Raw genomic sequence first — 20,327 nt, 5'->3', positions numbered from 1 at the left:
AATAGCCACTACATTCTCAATGATCTCACTGATCTGAGGAAAACAAAGATAACCAGTGTGGAACTGGCAGGCAAGCAACGACAAAATAAGAGTTTAAAATAATCAATTATAATGCTAAGCACAAATAGTGTAAAGAGATTTATTCAAATTTATTCCAATTTGCATGCAAATATTTTACACTGAAAGCCATGTTGCTTTTGCTTAAACGCTTGAGTAAAGGTAGGAGCATATACCAAGATGAAATCCTTGAAATGTCCCTGAGTGGCCACTGAGGCCTTGTGTGCTGTATTTTTCACCATGCTTACAGTACACATTGACTTTTGCCGTAATGTTTATAACATAAAACAAACCCTCGGATGGATGATGTCTTCTGAAGAGGAAAGCCTCTGTCACTGGTTTCCAGTTTAATCCCGCCCAGCCCTGTCACTACAGTATGTTTTCAATATCCAGTTACACATTTTATAAAAGATTCAATAAAAGACGTGCTCATAGTTTCTCCTGAAACTCAATGAAAAATGGTACAAAATTTTAGTACAGAAACACTCACACATAAACAACAAGGATGCAATGACCTATTGGTATGTTTTTCATCAGGTGGAGTGGTGGTTAACTTGCATGCTGTTGGCATTTGCTACATCTTTACGTTGACATTCCGAGAATAAAAAGGCAGAATAATCCTCTGATTACTGCACTTTGGTATGTGTAACCACCTACACCTGCAGCAATACATTGTGTACATCCCTGACATTTTGACAGGATCACAATTTAATGTATCCACAGCATTTTTTGATGGCATTTGAATTTATCTCCTAGGTTTATACCATGGGAGGAGAGACACAAAGACAGCTTGAAAATGGTATTTTCAGATTTTGTTGTATAAAGGCCTGCAGCCTGTATTCAAGAAAAATATACTGTATTCTCTTTTCAGTGGCATTCATCAGTGCTCAAATAAAAGAAGCAGTGGTCAAAATGTAAACAGTGTTTGCTAAAAGACTTTTTCCAAAGTAAACACAGAAAGAAATTCTAGCAATACAAATATAAACATTACCAATCAATTGTGCATTCATAATAATTGACCGGTTTGGACTATGTGTTATGGTAACGCAGTGGTCACTACTTGTTCTTGTATATGAGATTTCCCATTCTTTGAAAGAATTTCTCCAGCTTATTTTCATGGTGTCCTCGTGCAGCTCGGGGGCTGTGCTCAGTAGCTGCCTCCCCTCGGGGAAGCCTTCTTTTTTCCTGAGAGTGTGTGTTTCCAAAGCTGTGTGCAGTGCACAGAGACTGTTTCTTTTCATATGCGCAGAAAGGCTCAAATCTGCTGTACAGGCGATTCTCAGCTCCTTGATTTTTGCTCCAGCTGCCTGCGTCAAGAATGGTGGGGTTTTTCTTTGTGGTTGTTTTAGGAAGAGATTTCTGCAGTGGATGTTGGCGCTCCTCCGTTGTGAATCGAGGTTTTGAAGAGTGTAGATAGTGGTCCGCTAACCGGTTCCTCTGGTGTTCTGAGGGGCACCCGGCCGAGTTGGTTGTGCTTTGGTGAAGTTTTCCCCCTCCATCTGATGTTTTCTCCTCATCCTCAGCTGTTATAGTGTCTGTGCTGCCTCCTGAATTGAGACTAAATGTTTCCATTGTTCCAACTGAATCCTCTTTTTTCGGTATGTTCAATAAGGATTTTATTTTCTTGGAGTCGTTCTCTAGAAAATGTGGACAGCCTTTGCTGTTGGATTTAGCTGTCACATCCTTGCTATTCACATCCAGTGCTGCTGCAGACACACTCCTGGATGGTGGCTCCTGCCAGTTGGGAGTCCTGGGTCCCTTTGTGCCTGTGATACTCTTGACGTCATAATGAGAGACAGATCTTTGATCCTCAGTCAGATTTGAGCCATTCTGTGTATTGATCTCCGCTGTGCTCCTATTTAGTTGCATCCTTACAAAAGCTCCATACATGTGACCGGAGGATTCATGTGTGTACTCAGTGTTTGATCTTGGATCTGCCATGCTATGCCTTTTGTGCCAACTGTCTGTCAGGATGTCAGGGTTTGTGATCATCTGTCCACCTTTAGCATTGGCTAAGTTGGCATATACAGGCTGGTAAGAGTTTCTCCCTGGACCATAGCTTGCATTAACACTAGTGGGAGTGTTGTTTGTGTGTCTATTTGGCTCCATTTGCTCCTGTATGGTGGACCTGAAAACAAGGGAAGACCTCATTCTTCCCTGCATAAAGGAGCCAGCCTTGTCCATTGGTTCAAACTGGTCTAAATAGTCACAAGAGTCTCCGAATGGGACATCAGGGTTTTTGAGGTAAGACTCGATCCGCAATGTGCGCATGAACGACTTGGACGTATTCTCCAGTGTTGGCATATTCTTCTGCATGGACAGAACCTGTTTGTCACTGCCATTGTAAGACTGACGCATGTTTTGACCTTTGTATATCTGTGGCACTTGTAAATAATTGTCCATGGGATAGTTTCTTGTTCCATTTCCCGTTTCTCTGGAGATATTCCAGTTGCTCGCTCTGGGCCTGATGTTCTGGGGCATAATTCCATCTTGTCTCTCCCCTGCATAGCTGTGCCTTTTCAAGAAGGTCATTTCCTGTGAAGACTGAAAATTGGACATCTGGTTCTGAACACCGATCCCATCCTTAATCAAGGGCCTGAGCTTATTAGGTTCCTCTTCAAAGAGCCTTCCTTCAAGTTCTCTCAAGCCCAGTTTCCTCTCACAGGTCTTCCGATAGACCATGTCCAGCGTGTGCCTCAACTGGTCCCTCCGCTCAATTTTTTGGGCAGAATGAGATTTTGGCAACATCTGCCGTCCATTTAGCCCCGTGCATTGGAACAAGCCCTCCGGGGGGCACAGTTCGGCTGGCACAGTTGACCGGGCGTAGAGTGTTCGAAACTCCTCATCATATGACTTCACCAAAAGACCTTTGATGACCTGCACCATGCTCAGATTGATCTTCTCAAATGACCATGTGAAGCTGAAAACAAACACAAAAACATGAACATTTATTAATCTAATGTGGAAAACACAGACATCCTTTAAAAATTTTGCTTTATGTGTTGAGGTTATATTTAATCTGTTATCCAGTAGAGTCAAAGAAATACAGACACGAAGCACAAAAAAAATCATTTTAAAAGATTGTTCTAGGTCTGTGAGAGATTTTTGTAAAGAGCTGTCTTGTGTTTTACATTTATACTGAAAGAACTCTTTCTTTTTTAAAACTGTTGTTTTATAGAAACCAGTTTTTTAACAATCATAAGCAAAGTTTAGCCACAAACTGCTACTAAAATCAAGAAATGATGACAGCAATTTTGCAAAGAGTGACAGTAAATGAAGTTCTTTGCTTTATGAATGTTTTAGTGTACACCTAAGTGGTCTCGACCACAACTCCTCTTGTACTGCAGTTTAATTTACCTGTATGAGCCATAAATCGCTGTGTGGCAGTCGACTAAAAGAAACTTCTGCTCCATTGCGCCATGAAATTTAGTTCCTGATCGACAGAGGTAATGCTGACCTTTCACAGTGCGCACCCTCATGTTCTATCATCAGAGCAGTGAAAGGAAAATGTCAGAAAAGAATTATCACTGTTTAAGTTTACAAAAAACATAATAATCATGTCAACAGCCGAGGAAAAACATATGCACTCTAGAGATAAACACTACTCTGAAGATTTGAAATATTTTGCATTTGTTGAGTCCCTGAGTTGTAGTTGTTGTTTTTGCTGGAATGTGATATGCACCTAATGGGAATTTAAAGGGTTTGATTGAATCTTAGCGTCTCTTGCGCAGATAAATAACTATGACTCCACCCAATAAACAGGGGAAACCGGGTTTTGAAATTAGACTTCTTTTCAACAGGCAAGCCCTCATACAGTACATTAAAAAAGACTAATTGACATTTGCACTCTCTTGTATGCCTGTAAATTTAGGGTCATAGGCAAAGATAGAATTGTACAAAAGTTGCAAGTACATCCCCTCATCAACACCTCAAAGCCACAACAACCACAAAATAGAGAATTTATTATTACTTTACTAAATTTGTCACTGTAATGTTTGTTAGAATCAAAAACAGTTAAATTTGAGATAATCCCATGGATGTTTTTAAATCATATACATACCCTGAGTTGTTGAATTTTTACATCTTGATTTTCAGCCATTGTGAGGAAACTCTTCAAGTGGAAATCATCCAAAAGCACATAGACTGGGATTCCTCGTATCGAGGCATCAACAGTTTCTCTGAATATATCGATATCAGTGAACATGTCCATCACAATGGCAATAACCTGTGAGAACAAAGTGAATAAATGGTCAGGTAAGACAAGAGAAGGTATAGTACATTTAACTACTTCACACTGAGAACTTTGAGTGACGTATTTAAGAACACACTAACAGTCATAGTTTATGAACGTGAATAGTAAAATGTGACTCTGACAGCTAGAAACACACATTAAAATGTCACAGTGATGCCAGTAACAAAGAAACTGAGTTGTTATGTAAATGGGAGACAGACTAAGCATTTGTAATGAAAGTAGCCGATATGATTTTACAGAGATTTATATAAGAAGGTGAGAGAGAAATGGGGGATAAATGTTTTTGTATCTATAACTAATACATTTACTGATCCCAACTCCATTTCTGTCACTCTGGGAATGTTTTTTGAGCATTCGAGGACCAGTCTTTTTTCTCTGCTCAATATTTTAACTTCAGGCTCAGTGATGCTGCATTGAAAGTTCATCGTGATAATGTGCAGTTTGAAAATACTGAATATTATGAAGCATCAACTGGAACATGTGTTCCAGTAGCATGTAATAAGCTCTTTAATGAACTCATATCGTCATAAAGTCAGATATTTTTCCATGCCCAGATGTTCTTGTCAATCTTTTGCCGTGTAAGTAGGTTTAATTAAGAACCAGCAGAACAGTAACAATGCAGCAGACTACTAAATGTATACTAACCACAAAACTAGTTTATGATTCATCATGACACAGTCTGAGAACTAACTGAGGCGTTAACAGTGTGATGGAAATGATTATAAACGTGTAAATGGTTCCCACATTTTCCTCTCATGATGATAAGTTGCAAAACCAGATTTTGACCTCAACAACCTCAGCAGACACTCCTTGGCTTTGGAAACTGAGAGCCACAAAAGTCTGTGGAGCTGCCTTGAGGTGGCAAAAGGTGTGTGCAGTATACTATCCAGTTCACAAATTAAATTCAGTGGAGAAACAGAACGTCTGAGCCAATTTGACACTTTTTTTGTGTGTCTGTCTCAGCACATTGTTGCAGGAAGTTCTTGATTACCTGTCTTGCATCCTGAATATGCTTCCGAATCACCTCTTTGATGGTGGGGCTGTTTTGTCTTGGTGGATGGAAGAGCAGATCTATATTTGTCTGTAGTGTTTCATGCATGACCTCTGGCCACCCTAAGTCCAAATTTGGCGTCTCCACATCCGAGTGGATGGGCCAGTAGGTCCCTGAGGATGATTGGTTGTCCGGTGGACCACCGATGTCCTCTGTGTGGTTCCGAGGTGGGAGCTGTTCTGCATTTGCAGTGATGAAGAGAAGCTCATCCTCTGAGAGGAAGCTCCCGATACGTTCTCCCTTGAGGAACTCCTGGTAACTGTCTCTGCCACCGCTCACCAGGCGATCAATCGCCAGGCGATATGACTCCTTGTAGTGGGGCTGGATGTAATCCTCTGATTTAAACTCTCCCCTCAAAGACGACAGCATGGAAAACTCTGGAGACTCCATTGCTCGAGCCTGTTTCAGTAGCACCTGTCATAGATAATGGAAATCAATGACATGATGTAATGGATCAGAAAACAAACATTATAATATGGTGGAAAACACTGTAAGACTGGCTCTTGTTGAGTTTAATGAAGTAAACTGTAATGTCATAAATGGAGAGATCATATTTTCAAACTACAATAAGGTATAAGTAATGCCTATATCACTTTGTAAAGTTACTGAAGGGTATTTGAAGATACAGATGGCCAAAAGATAATAACTAGATGTGTGTTATTAGTGGTTCCTAATGATTTCCAAGGTTTTTGGTAACACTTGACAATAAACACATTCCTGACAAACAAAAGGGGAACTACATTATGTCCTGTTTAATGATTAACAACTAACAGTTGCTAAGTAACACCGAATCACAGACTATATAGTAAATAAAAATAAGACGCTGAAACACATGTAAAAGACTGATTCGTACTCTGTTAATGAAGCAGTATCTCATGTTTAGATATCTGTCTGACCACGTCTTAATGTATTGGTTGTAATTAATTTTGAATTGACTGATATTAATGGCACAACATCTAAATTAAATGATTTGATTAAGACTTATTCAGGAACTACTTCTTAATTAGCAGTTAGTTGATCAGCTCCTCTGTTAGTAGCTAAACAGGACTCTGTGTACTTTTTTGTAAAGGTTCCGGTGTTTGTTTACATTGGGATTGTTTTCACCAGGGTAATAAAAGAGGTCTATATTTTCAGGTATGTTGGGTGCAAAAGCACAGCAATGCATATTTATTATTTTCATCTGAAAGACATCCTTGAACAGCATTATCAGTACCACATATGAAACTGTACCTGTTATTTCTATGGTTTAAAAAATGTGATTCCCTTCAAACAAGCCACATCATGAAAACTGACTCATCTTTATCAGATATTGAACCTGTTCACAGTTGGAAATTAAAGGATGACTAGAAGTCCATTCACAAGGTGGAAATGTTATTGCTGCACCTGTAGTTAAGTTAAGGTGGGGTAAAGTAAGACCACCAAGAATAAATGTGATGTCTTTCAGTAATTGTATTGTTGACGGACAAAGTCAGAGTTTAGTAAAGCTTTTAAACATTCATTCATTTTAAACCATAATTTCATAGACCAAGTAAAACCTTTGTTACTGTTTAAAAAAAAAAAAAACATTTCTTGACAAAAAGCAAAGCAAAAACACAGGATGAAAGCAACCATGCATGGCAGTCAAACCGAAACATGTGATGTTTGAAAGAGTCAAGCTGTTCACTTATCGGATATCTTATCTGTCATGTCTGACACATGCCTAGAGAGCAGAGAAACACGTTTACTCTGTGATTTTGTAGCCCTAGATGGCTATGAACCTGCATGGGAAAGTCTGTTTGAATGTTGCACTTTTTAGTTTCACTGCCACTGCTATGCTTAAAATAGTAGCTTCCCCTGCAATTGCATAATCCAGCCGCCCTTTCCTCTTTGTTTTAACTTGTAACTTTTATTGACTCTGCTTCCATGCTTGTACAATCATATCTTTACATTTTGATCTAAGTTTTGGGTGTCAAACATCCTCTGAGGTCAGTACTGACTCGGCTGTGCCTTATTTAAATAGATAGGTCGAACTGTAAAAGAAACACTGCGCAGCTGTTATTGAAGTATATTTAATCATAAACTACAGTGCACATCATAACCTTGTACGTACCGCATATTTATTTAAACAATTCACCACAAACTTCCCACTGAGAATTCATTTCAAACCGAGCGGTTTGATAGTCTTACAGAGCTGCTGCTTCTTGTCGAGGCTTCAAAAACACAGTGAGCGAGTCACAACACCATTATCTTATGCCCAGCAACGGTAACTTACATTCTGATTGCGAACTTTGTGAAAATCCTCTTGACTGCTCCCAAAATATCCCTCTCAGACTTATCTATGTTCAGCTTATGTTCAATATTTGGAGAAGCTACTGTCTGCCAGCTGGAAGACACAAAGACAAGGAGGTGTCCCAGCATGATAAGCAGTCTGCAGATGCAGGGTGTGGATTCCAGTTTTGACATGCAAATTGTCTAGCTTGAAACTTGCTCACAGGCAGCCATAAACCTGTTGTGAGACATTTAGCCACTCCCCTCCTCCCTCCAGGAGCGAAGTTCACACTGACGAAAATCAAGATAATGACAGACATAGAGAGGCTTTCATAAATACTTCAGTGTTAGTGGCACTGGACCTCATCAAAATGCTTCTGTCCGGAGCTGTGAATTTGCACAAACTAGGACAATAACGCAGGATTTTACTTCAGTGTTCACCTGCTTTGTAATTTTTTCAGTCTGTAACAGGGGACTAAAGAGATTTATAAGACTATTGTACATAAAGTTTCTCAAAGAGAGGAGCCCCTCAAATCCACCTAATCTTGAATAAGACAAGGATCATTACTCGCTTTCATCTAATCCCACATGTGGCTGAAATTTTAGGGTGGATGTATCCAATCTGTGGGGGACACAGCTGTTCTTGTGTCTGTGGGAAGCACTTCTGATTTCCCTATAAATGCAGGAAAGACTCAATAAAATCGGGGATTTCATTCGTTTTGTTCCATTTCCTTTCACTTATTATGGCAAATCTTGCTTACAGGAGGGTCTAAAAGAAACACATGTGCATTCACAAACTCATGTTGGTGACATTTGGCATTCTTCGACCTGTCTGGTCAGCTCTCAGTAAGTCTCTTGAGAAACTGGCTCATTATGTAATATCTGTATTCCTAAGGCAAAAAGCTGCAGTTGACAAAGTCACTTTACCAGAACTAAACAAGGGTTACGTTGAAGACTAAAGGCACAAAGGGGATCAGTGTGACCTTGTTCAATGGCTTTTACATTGTTACATACAAAAACATTTTGTTTAATACACAAATAATAAATGCTCAGAACATGTTTGTTGCATTTACCAATGTTTATTTTGCATTTATTGTACAAAAAATTGTCCAGTGAGAACGAAGGAAGTCTGTTTCATGATGTCACATTCACAGTGTTCACTGTGTGTTCATTGTACTGAAAGGTATTTCTTATATTTTGTCAACCCTAATTCATATAAACGGGATGGACAAAATATTAGGAATACCTCTCAGTATAACAGTACAGTAAAGTTCAACAGCACCACAAATTACAGACTCCAAAATGACTGTTAAAATAAATCAACGCCTCTTTGAAATAAATTCAGTAAAAACTGAACATTATAATCATCATGAAGGGAGGATTTATTGCAGACCTGTTCTATTATACTGCATTAGTTTTATCTAGGTGTACCTAATAAACTGGTGATTGAGTGTATGTGTCCAGCAGTCCTGAATTTTTGGTCCAGTATTTTCTGATCTGACAAATAGGGTCTATTATTATTATTATTAATAATGTCATAACACAGCAGCGCAATATTGGACTATTAAAGATATAAAAAGCACGTTTTGTTTTGGGCACTGCCCTAGTCTTATCAATGGACCATGGCTTTTATTGAACAAATCAACCTGCAATGAGACTGACCGCATAGCATCTCTGAGAGGCTGCATGCATAAATTTAGTTATTTTGTTGAACATCATTAAGATATCAGGGATTTTTCTATGAAAAAATATTTTGATTTCATTTTTTTACTTTATGTTTTTCTTTGATCAAATTTACTTTTGATCAATTTTTTGTTTTACTTTGATCAAAGTAGTTCAGGTTGAAAAACTAATTGAAAAACTAATTTCTACAATTAGAATGATTAAAATATGGAATTCAGAACAGCACATATGTGATAAATTGCTCCAGCAAGGGATTATTACAGGATGTGGGTTTTCTATAAGCCGTGTGTTTTTATTGATTCAATTCAACTCTCAAAATCAAATGTTCACATGCTGCTTCAGAAGTGTTAATCAGACAACAACACCCCCGTAAGGCGGCAGTGTGAGGGCAGGCATGTTTAAACCTTACAGCAGTGGAGAAACCTTAGAGTTTGGAATATCCTCCATCCTCAGTGAATCTCCGCAATCAGCGCCAAAGCATTTCTCAGGTCAGTCCAGGTCGGCATGTCAGCTGAAAATAACAATCTGCTAAATGAACCTGTCCTCCTACTGGCTGTAGCGTACACACACATACACACACACAAACACACACACACACACTGACCTCACCGTTAAATGCCCGGACATGCAAATACACACAACACAGGTGGTTAAGTTTAAACCATAAAGTCTATGGTTTAAACTTAAACTTTTCTATTCTGCAGCTGTAGGTTTGAAGAAGCAGTTTAATGATTAGGAATACTGAAAAGAATAGTTTGACATTTTGGGAAATATGCGTATTGACTTTGCTGAAAGTAACAAGATCAATACCACTAGTGTCTGTACACTAAATATGTTGCCATAACCAGCAGCTGGTTAGCTTAGTTTCTCACAAAGACAGGAGACAGAGGAAAACTGTTTACAGACTTTACGCTAAGCCATGCTAGCTGGTAGCTTTATATTTGCCATCTGTAAGAGTGGTATCGATCCTCTCGTCTAAGTTCCTGCAAAAAAGCCAATACGCATATTTCAAAAAATGTCAAACTATTTAACTATGCTATTCCTTTAAGCCTGCAAGAGAATAAAATCATTCTAATAAGAGGCTGTCGGGCTACGCTTTGATTATGTTTATCTTCCCAGTGCGCTTAAATAGAGAAGACATTGATTAGACTGAGGAGATGAGAGAAATAGGTTTTTCAAACAGCCTGGCTGACAGAGTCACTGAACTGTGTCAATCACACATTTTTTAAAAGATAGATTATCAGTTCACTTGAATCTGTTTCTTCTTTGCAGGTCTGTTTTTCTTCTTTTTATCAGCAGTTAAATCGGTCCTCAGCAAGTCAACTTAATTTAATGACTGTCAGCAATATATAAAGGTCATATTTTTCTTTTCCTGTCCATTATTTTGAATCGTATGTGTATAACTAACATAAAGTCAGACACCCCCATTGTCAAAATAAATTGAGATTTGTTAAATAAGATTAGCGCAAAAGTAGGTAGCTGTCAAATGACTCATTTATTGACAAGAATTCACAGGAAGGTCTAGTCATGATATTTTCTCATACAGTGCGTGATATATAATGTGGATATGTAGAGACTCTGTTCCTTTACTGAGACTGAAACATCTCTGGTAATTCCACAGTACTTAATCTAAAAGGAGCCACGAAGAACAAGATATCTGCACCTTTGTTTAGCTGTGTCTTGAATCTGGGTGTGTGTGGATTAAGTAACGTGTGCACTAAGTCACAGGGAGTTTCTTTTCCTGCAGCGGTCTCCCTGTGAGTCACCTTTTGTGACACCCAATCCCTGCTCCGTGCGGGCGTCATGATCAGTTACGCAGGGTGTTCTTGGCTCCTGCCCGCAAGTCTGAGCAAGTGACATGTTGCTGTGTCGTCTGTTCAGCTAGATGCGGCACTGACAATTTTGATAAACATCTGCATGAGACAGATCATTGAGTAAACTGAAAATATAAAGGGGGGTGGAGCTGTCTCAAAGGCATTTAATAATCTTTTATCATGCCAACATAGCTTTGCATTCAAGGTTCTTTTGTGTTTGACTGTTTGAACAAATATTTTGGATAGTATTATTTTGCAAAATATCCCACAGAGACTGAGCACCAGACTGAGTAGCCACGGGATTATAATTTAAATTTCACAGCCTATTCATCATTACCCATACCTTTATCTTGCATCATTCAAATCAACTCCCTAGATGATGATACTGATGTTTAAAATCTGAGCGAAATAATAGCCCGTTCACATAAAAGGAGACATCAAAGGTGCCAGCTGCTGTAAATTACAGGTTTAACAGTAAAAGCTGGATCTCCGCTCAGGCACACATTTAAACACAAGAAGGAGAGCTGTTTAAACAGTTCATTACAGATGGCTGATAACACCTTGTTTGGTGGTTTGCATGTGGAGGATTGTGATCTGTACAACTAGGAAGTAATAAATGTGGGGAGGCCACAACAATTCAATATTATTGCTATATACTGTATGAGCATAGCTACACTTGTCAGTACCCAAAATAAATTTACAAAATAAATAGGTCGGAGCAAACAGAGATCAGATGAGCAGGTATGACTCTCACGGCGACTCTGTGTCATCACTAACGTGGAGAAATATTCTTTCAGGTGACCCAGATATCCCAGTTACTTGAAACATGTACTCTGTGTCCTCACCTCAGTTCACACCACCCCTAGGGAAGTGTGTGTTGTTGTTTGTTTTATTTTGTATACAATCACACCATGCCTTAAGTTCAAATGGCATTCTGTCTGAACACAGTTCAAGGGTTTACAATCTGAAATTTAGTAATTGCATTACCTATTTCCTCACTAATCCCAGTGGCACTCTCTTACTACAACTTATTTGGGTCATCACTAAATAATTCGACAAGCACTTTGTTTGAAGCATACTGGGGCTTCTACTCCCCCCAAATCCCAACTGTTTCCATTCAGGTGCCTTGGCCAGGACATGAACCCTCACTGGCTTCCCAAACGCTAACACTGACCATTGTGCTCTATAAAACGCACGACAAAGTTTGGTTGCCAGAGTTCCCTGATATCTTCCCCCAAAAGAAATGCACCCACAGACATGCTTTTATTCACCCATTGCCTGGTCTTGTTCAGTTAGCACATTAGCATAAGAGTAGGATTTAAAAAAAATAAAAAGACATTAGTCTTAAAATGTGTTGTGTAGCTCTGAAGTGCAGGGTACTGGGCATGGATAATGGATTTAGGAAACTTTGGGTGCCTAATGATGAAGGATGCTAAACATCCATCTATCATTATAAGGTACCAAACTAATAATAAGTAGCCTTGGTTTTAAATATACCCCATAAATACACTAACAGCTCCTCAAGCTAGAACTTGACAAAAAAGTAGACGCAAGCTTACATTACATTAGAGGATGTTTGCCTTCGAGTTTCAGTCATGGTCAAAAGATTTAACTGAGTAAAACAAGTAGCTTTTAGCTTTAAGTATTTAAGACTATCAATCAATGCCCTTTTTCAGCCTTGAGCTATAATCACTTTCCCTTTATTTTAAATGGAGGGGTGGAGGGAGGGAAAATATAAATGAACATTACACACATAATGGACAAGAACTGAAGAAGTGTAAAATAATACTTAAAAAATACTTTAATTTAGTTATACAGATGTATTCGTTCCAGATATGCAGTTCTGTTGATGAAAAGGAATAGTGCATGTTGAAGGGCCCATTAGTGGGAGGGGTAAGACCTAAAAAAAAAAAGGGCTGAGTAAGAACCAGCCTTTGAATTTATTATTGTTATTATTATTAATTATTATCGTTAACTACAGTTATTCAGTCCAATGCTCTTATGACCTTGAAAGCCTTATGACGATGATGATGAAGGTGCATAGTTTCAGAAACACTTAGCCATCAATTTGCAGCCAATTTGCAGCCAGCCAAGCCAAGTTTTACTACTTCCTATTAATTCCAAACTCAGAACTTGGCAAAAAGGCATCTGAATCGAAACTGAACATAAAAAGAAACTATTTGTAGAATCACTAGGAGAAACCACAGTCAGACATTTACAAAAAGGGGAAAACATTTTTTTAAATTACTGGATTGATCTCATCCTAAAAGTAATATCTCCTTTTACTAAGACTATAATGAGATGCAAATTACTGCCAAGCTTCTGCATTTGGACCACATACTGTGCATTTATTTAATATTTATGATTACATTTAAATTTATCATCCTGCTGAAGATGCATATTGCTTAGTAATATCTGACAGCCCGGCTCTTTTTCATCATCCACTTCAAATGTCACAATCCAAATCACTTTAAACATTTAAAAAAAAAAAAAAGATGTTGACCTTGACACATACCAAAGGCCTCATAAACAAATTCAGTTAATAACTTTACTGTACGGAAACGTGTTTTAAAAAATGATAATTAATATTAATTATTAAACCATCTTATGCATTACTGTCCCAAAATTATGAGTATGTATCATGTAATTATGAGAAATTATCTTATAATTATGATATCTAATTTATTTTCTTTGATGAAGGCATGGTGCTTTTGTATTTAAGTGACTATTAGTGTTAAATTAAATAGTAAGTAAGTGATGTGTTCACAGTAATATGCTAAAGATTCTCTGTATTTGGGTCCCCATGGATTTACATCAAAGAAGGTTACTGATTCATATAAACCTATTAGAGAAGAGGAGAACTATGAAAAGGCTGAATGTCAACATATGTAGGGCTCCATCATCTTTGAATGTTTATTAATGAAGACAGAGTCTCATTAGTCGACATGAATGACACCTTACAAATGGTTTTCCAGTGTCCTCTTTTGACTGTGCTGAAATGATCTGAGAGGTATTACTGCCAATTTAACTGAACAAATTACATACGAATACACAGACTACTGCAACAACATCTACCAACGAAGTGCATCATACAGTTCCGCTTTAGCTTCATGTAAAGCCTGTGAAATAGAGCCGAAGTGTGAAAGAGATCACATAATCGAGGTGGTTTACAAACAGTCCTGCCCTTAAAGGTGGCAACAGCAGTTTCTAATGCATGTGTATAGGACACCAAATGTCCTCATTTCGTCTTTGAGTGCTATTTATGCAGATTTGTTGTTTGACCTTTCATTGTTGTATCTTTGAACGTGGTGGTCAGTGACTAACGTAAAGTTGGAAGTGGGACCACAGAGCTGAAAAAATCAGAGTGAATTTACACCGAACTGTCTAATCATGTGACGTGACTTGTATCCGACACATAAAAAAGTGCAATGCACTGTATTTTAAATACTGCACGGGATAAAGGTCTGTGGGACATTTGTGTGGAATGACCAAATTTCACAATACCATAACATGTATGGTATACGCCTACTGCTCAAGGCTCACCACCTCCTCCTTATGAAGGTCCATGATACATCGAACATATTACAGTTCAGATTAAATTAATCATTCAAATTGATATCAAATGTCATATCTCTATGTGCATATAATAATGAAGAACAATACCATTTAATAATATGTTACCCACAGAGAGCTTTGTGTCCATATCTTTAGACTTGCATATAAAGTGCAACAAAAAGTAAAAGAAAAGAAAAGACAACTGTACCAATAGATTCTAGCACAAATTATAGATTATTTAATGCTCTGTTAAAAGTCAATTATAAAATCATTTGTTATCTTGAATGTCAAGTCCTTCTGATTTTGCATGCATGCATCACAATTAAAAATAAAATTAAAATGGTTTTTCAATCATTCTTTATCTCCCTTTCAGTTCCAAATGCAAAAACACATCACTGATCCATGGGGGAGAAGTTCCACTCACCACTTCATACTTATGCTACATTAAGTGACACTGTGAGACTTATGATGAGATGTGAATGCCTTGCTACCTGCTTTTCTAAGTTCTGCATTTATTTAGCACTGATTATGTCCAGACCTCTAATGCAAACTAATCTTCATGCCCGGGGACTGCAGATGTAAATTAGCTACAGAGCTACAGTAACTCCGGCCCAACAGTTGTGTTGTGCATGGTCGCCGTTAAATAAACTAATAAATGACTCTAAACTGAATGAAACTAAACTAAACTAAACTAAAGTAATTCAAGCCAATACACAAATCAAAGAAAATGATATAGGGTGTTTTTTCACAATTACAGCTAAATACAGTTACACTCTTAATATTTAAGCAGAACTTAGCTTAGGTTAATGTTTGGAGAATAATCAAGTAAGATCCTCAAAATTATAGTAAATTAAAAATGCTTTGATATTTATATGTTTGTGTTTAAAAGAGAATACTTATTTTTCATCATTTGTGGCTGTTATTTCGCTGGACCAAATGAAATAATATTCATGTTTTGGACAGTAACCCAGTAAAAGCCTGTGATTGGATGCTGGATTGGTGAAGGTCAGGGACAATGCACTAGTGTCCTCTGTCCTGCTGTCCGCACTGGCATCAGATCAGTCATAACCAAGGTTAAGGTTAAGGTTTCTTTATTGTGTCCCATGGGAGAAAAATGTCTTGGATTAAGGGAACTGCAGCTTCAAAGAGATATTACAAACATTACATTAAAAACACATTTAATATACATTAAATACGCCCACATTTGCGAAAAAAAAACCCTGACAGTAATACATCTCTTGCTTTACGCATATATAGGCACACACGCAATTAATGCAGTTATATTAGAACCCCCTGCTGCTCTGTCTGTCCTGCAGGGGTTGCCCATTGATAAGTTTAACTGGCAGGAGGTACGAATGAATGTTTATAGCAGTTTTGCTTACACCGAGGGACCCTGTACCTTCTCCAGAGTTAGAGAGCACATACTCAGACTTCAGTGCGCCACACTGTCTCCCATAAAGACGTTATGTAGGGTGTCGGGAAACGGAGAACAGTTATGTGTGGACAGTAAAGCTCAAGCAGCAGCCAACGAAAAAAAAAAAAAACATGGAACATCTAAAGGATTTTTGTGTCTTATACTGACACAAACAATTCGGAGTTGTCTAATATGCAATAATTGCATTAGTCAGTTGTGGTCAAACTTGTCTTTTTTATAATATATCTGACAAATTTTAAACAAGGAAAATAATCAGCTAATATTATAAATTTAGGAGCTGTTAAAATTTGAGCGTTAACCGACTATTCACTAAACCCATACCCCAAACAGTGACTGTCCAAAAATAGCCCAGCAAGTGTAACTTTATACAGCAGGACTGTCAAGATTCGGATTTCTAGGAGTCTGGTAGAATTTGTCCCCAAATAATCACAGAGCATTGGAATACACTGTATTCACCCTTTTCATACACTGACAAGACCAACTTAGACTATAAAATGAACAAAATATTTGCATGCTTTATAGATTTTAGCAAAGAACCTAATTCAGTCTGGCGTCTCAGGCTCTCTCCCAAGATTTTTTTTTTCACATCAACACAGGAGGTAAAGCATTCTTAAAAGGGGTAATGAGTGGGTGCAGTCTAAACATAATTGCAGTATACAATATATACTATGGCAATAGTGTGGGAGGAATTCAATCTACTGCCCTTGATCACCTGTGATGAAATCCAGTACAACAGCCATGCAGTACACCCTCTCCGTTTTTCTTCACTTGTGTCAGAGAGCAACTTCATGGTCAAGTTTTAGGCGACCTCATGTACATAAATACATAAAGTTCATGTGGTTGAATTCCACTGAAAGTCTACAGAACCATGATCTCCCCCTTTCTTTTTAAGTTCCTTTAAAATACAGGATAAGTTATTTGTGCCACACTGACCACAGCTCAGTTAGAAAACACTCAGAGTCACAAAACTACAACTGTGAAAAGCACTCTTTTTATAAGCCATGTAGTCAGCAGTTACCTGAGGTTGCATAGCATCTGAGCCATTTCACTAAAACTCCTGTTAAAATGGAATAAAAACCCTAAGAAATTGCTATTCACTTCACTTAAGTAATTTTAATTTTAATCAATAAAATAAATATTGATTAAAAAATATTCAGTGTATATATATTTAACATGTATGGGAGAACACTCGGCTGGAAAGACAGAAATAAGGCAGAAATTTTTTAATTGTCCAAAATATAACAAAATATGCTACCTTTATTTTTATTAGATTAAACGTGCCAGAATAGTTTCAGATAGAGGCAGAAAATTACCTGACAGAAATATTTCACTGCTCCGCAAAAGACCAAAGCATAGAAACATTCCTGTTGTATTTAGTGTGAGACTGTGGGAATCAAGAGGTCAGGTGTGTCAGTAGAAGGTTCTAATGGAGGAAGGAGAATCAGGTGTAAGTGGGAGGTGCTCAAGTAAGAAAAGGCAAGATTGAGGTGTAGTAGGCGTCTTTTTCATGCTCCTCTCGTAGGAGGAAAGAGGGAACGCTGTTTCAACACGGTTCCCAAATATATAGTTTTGGTAACTTAAAGTACAATTGAAAAGCTGAGGGAATAGTGAAACTGCCTTACTTAAGAAAGCAGCTGAGGCAGCCACACCGAAACACCTAAAAAACAGAAAACAGTTCAAATCTCGTCTTCTTTGTTCTGCTTTCATTTGGCAAGCATCAGAAGTTAGACAGTGTGGAATAGACAGCTGACTGACCAAATTCTTATTCTATGGTAACTAAAAAAATAACTAGAAAATGTGCTCAGTAGAGCACAGACCTCCGCCAAGGCCAGTGTCAAACAACATACACCAGACTTCAGAGGAAAAGAAAATTTAATTCATAGTAAACGATCCAAACCTGACCCAGAATTTAATGGGTTCTTCCCTGGCCCATGCCTGATCCCTCCACCAGTTTCAGTGTAAATTAATTTGGCTCAAACAGACAAACAAACAAACAGAAGAGGTAATCAGCATCAATACAGGTTGGAAACGGCAATGTTGAGCATTCGACTATATCATTATTATAAATGAGTGATCAGAGAAGAAATTAGAGGCGACCCCAGATTCTTCTCAACTTTACCGCGCCACAGCATCCCACCCCTTACTGTGCCCCCTAATGTCTTTATGTAATCGTTTTGCAAAAGCCCCGTATTCCCTGTACACACACTGAAACAAAATACATTTAATCATGCTGTAGTTGCTACAAGCCGATGTTGTATTGCAAGAGCGGATATTATAGGAAAACAAATGCAATTTGTTGTTAGTGAACATTTTACTGACATTTTGGGCATCAGCACTTTGCTTACTGTCAGATATGTTCATAAACAATGTTTGCTCATTATGCTGATATTAAAACATAATCTAGGAGTCATCCTGTTTCCTACAAAATATATTTGCTGTTTCAAGATAGTGTGATATAAATGTAATCTGTAGGGGTCAGATATTGCACCAAATTGCACCACTCATCAAGCCTGTACAGCTGTGGTCCAAAACCGCCAGGTTGGGTGAGTTGTGCAATTTGGTTTTGGTCTGTTTGACTGCTATGTAATACTCAATATCGAAGGTTCATAAGGATAATATGTGAAACACTGTGTCTATTCTTTGGTGATAAATGATGAATGTTCTTTGGAATTCTTCGTGAGGAGAAGAAAAGTAGCATAAGGCCATATTTGATGATGGACTGTGTAACATTTCTGCAAATATAAACATTTTTACACCTACACACAAACAGCCAAGAATCTCCTTTGAATTTCTGATCAGGTGGACAAGAGGGCATTTACATGCCTTCAGGCTCTGTTTAGTACTCACTGTCAAACACATGCTGCAAACACAATTTTAACATCCACAGACCAATTACTGACTTAATGTCTTAATGTCTTTTAGGAGTTTTTTTTTTCCTTCCAGTATTGCTGCTCCAACCAATCATAGCAGCCCATTTGTTTCAACACTCAGTTGGTGGTGAGTATCATCACATGACAAAGTGAAATGCAATGCATATTGCTAGTAACTTGCTATTGTTAGAATTCATGGTAATGTAAACCGTAAAAGTGTGAAGGTGGTGAAGATTTGGAGAACGTTTTGCTTTTGGTCCTTATGTTTGTCTAATATCCAACTGGAAGGTCACTGAATTAGTTAAGCTCACTGGTTTATCTGGTTTTGCATTGTTTAGGGTGTACTATGGCGGGAGTAAGAGGTTCAGTGACTTGTTTTTGAGCTTGGTGAGAGCTCTACCCTGTTATGGCTCAGTATTTACTGTCAGTGTACGGGCTAAATCATGATGGATAGGATAAAAGAGTAGCCACACAGACCACTTTGTTGCACTAAATTTCTTGTGACCAGTCTCTTATGTGCAGAAAAGAGAGAGTTTGGCATGAAATCACTGGCTTTAGACTTCAAGTTTAGGTTCAGGCTAAAAAGCGTTGGTTAGTTTAGCTGTTGGACTTTTCCAACAACTAAACTTCAGAGAAATTTCAGTACTTCAGTGATTCTACACTCTGCACCACCATACCGAGGCTAATGTTTCCATCTGCACTAAAGAGGCAAATAAACAGAAACTAATTATATCTGAAAATGACAATTTCTTCTACTTTGTGACATGATTCAGGAGTTCAAGCTGTTACTACAACTGATTTGCTTCTATGCAGGTCCTGAGGCCAGTGCAGCTTGTGCATGGTTTACTACAATGGCCTTGGAATATTTAAATGGGGTTTAACAGACAGAAAGCTGCATTAACTTGTTTATTTATTCATCTCAGACACTGATATCTTTCAGTCAGCCTTTCTGTTGCATCCCCCCACAGCTTCCTAAGATGTCTTGTGCCTCTTAATCTCTTGCTGTCACCTGGACTCACGGGGAGGTGGTGTCTGGAGTAGTGCCTTTTACTGCTTTTCTGCATTCACATCACTCAAAACGCGTGCTTGTCTCTTCATAGGAATGAATATATTTACACATAATTGATCTTGGCAATACATCCATGAAATTTGGTACAGATATTCATGAATCCTTATAGCGAACTTAACTAGCTGTAGCATGGTCCTTTATTTGCATTGTTTTGAAACTCATCTTTGAAGCTCTAACAGAAAATGGCAACCGCACAATATACATCTAAAGTACATTTTGATTTGGAATAAAATTCAGAATAATTGAGTCCCAAAGTCGACATGAGATGATCAGACATATACATGTATTATTGTA

At 38.0% G+C, this 20,327-nt stretch overlaps 1 protein-coding gene across 1 annotated transcript; it reads right to left on the bottom strand.

The window, feature by feature from the left end:
- Positions 1 to 180: 180 nt before the first annotated feature.
- Positions 181 to 7,748, bottom strand: fam83b (family with sequence similarity 83 member B). Its single transcript, XM_040138374.1, has 5 exons — positions 7,612 to 7,748; positions 5,301 to 5,774; positions 4,118 to 4,282; positions 3,415 to 3,539; positions 181 to 2,977 (listed from the first exon to the last, which is right to left on the bottom strand). Exons 2-5 carry the CDS (start codon positions 5,748 to 5,750, stop codon positions 1,114 to 1,116), a joined length of 2,604 nt encoding a protein of 867 aa, XP_039994308.1. The 5' UTR covers positions 5,751 to 5,774; positions 7,612 to 7,748; the 3' UTR covers positions 181 to 1,113.
- Positions 7,749 to 20,327: the final 12,579 nt, after the last annotated feature.

This window comes from Xiphias gladius, chromosome 11 (genome assembly GCF_016859285.1).
Source record: "Xiphias gladius isolate SHS-SW01 ecotype Sanya breed wild chromosome 11, ASM1685928v1, whole genome shotgun sequence".
NCBI classification, from domain to species: Eukaryota; Metazoa; Chordata; class Actinopteri; order Istiophoriformes; family Xiphiidae; genus Xiphias; species Xiphias gladius.
The sequence above is the reverse complement of the archived record's forward strand: the minus strand, read 5'-3'. Positions and strand labels throughout refer to the sequence as shown.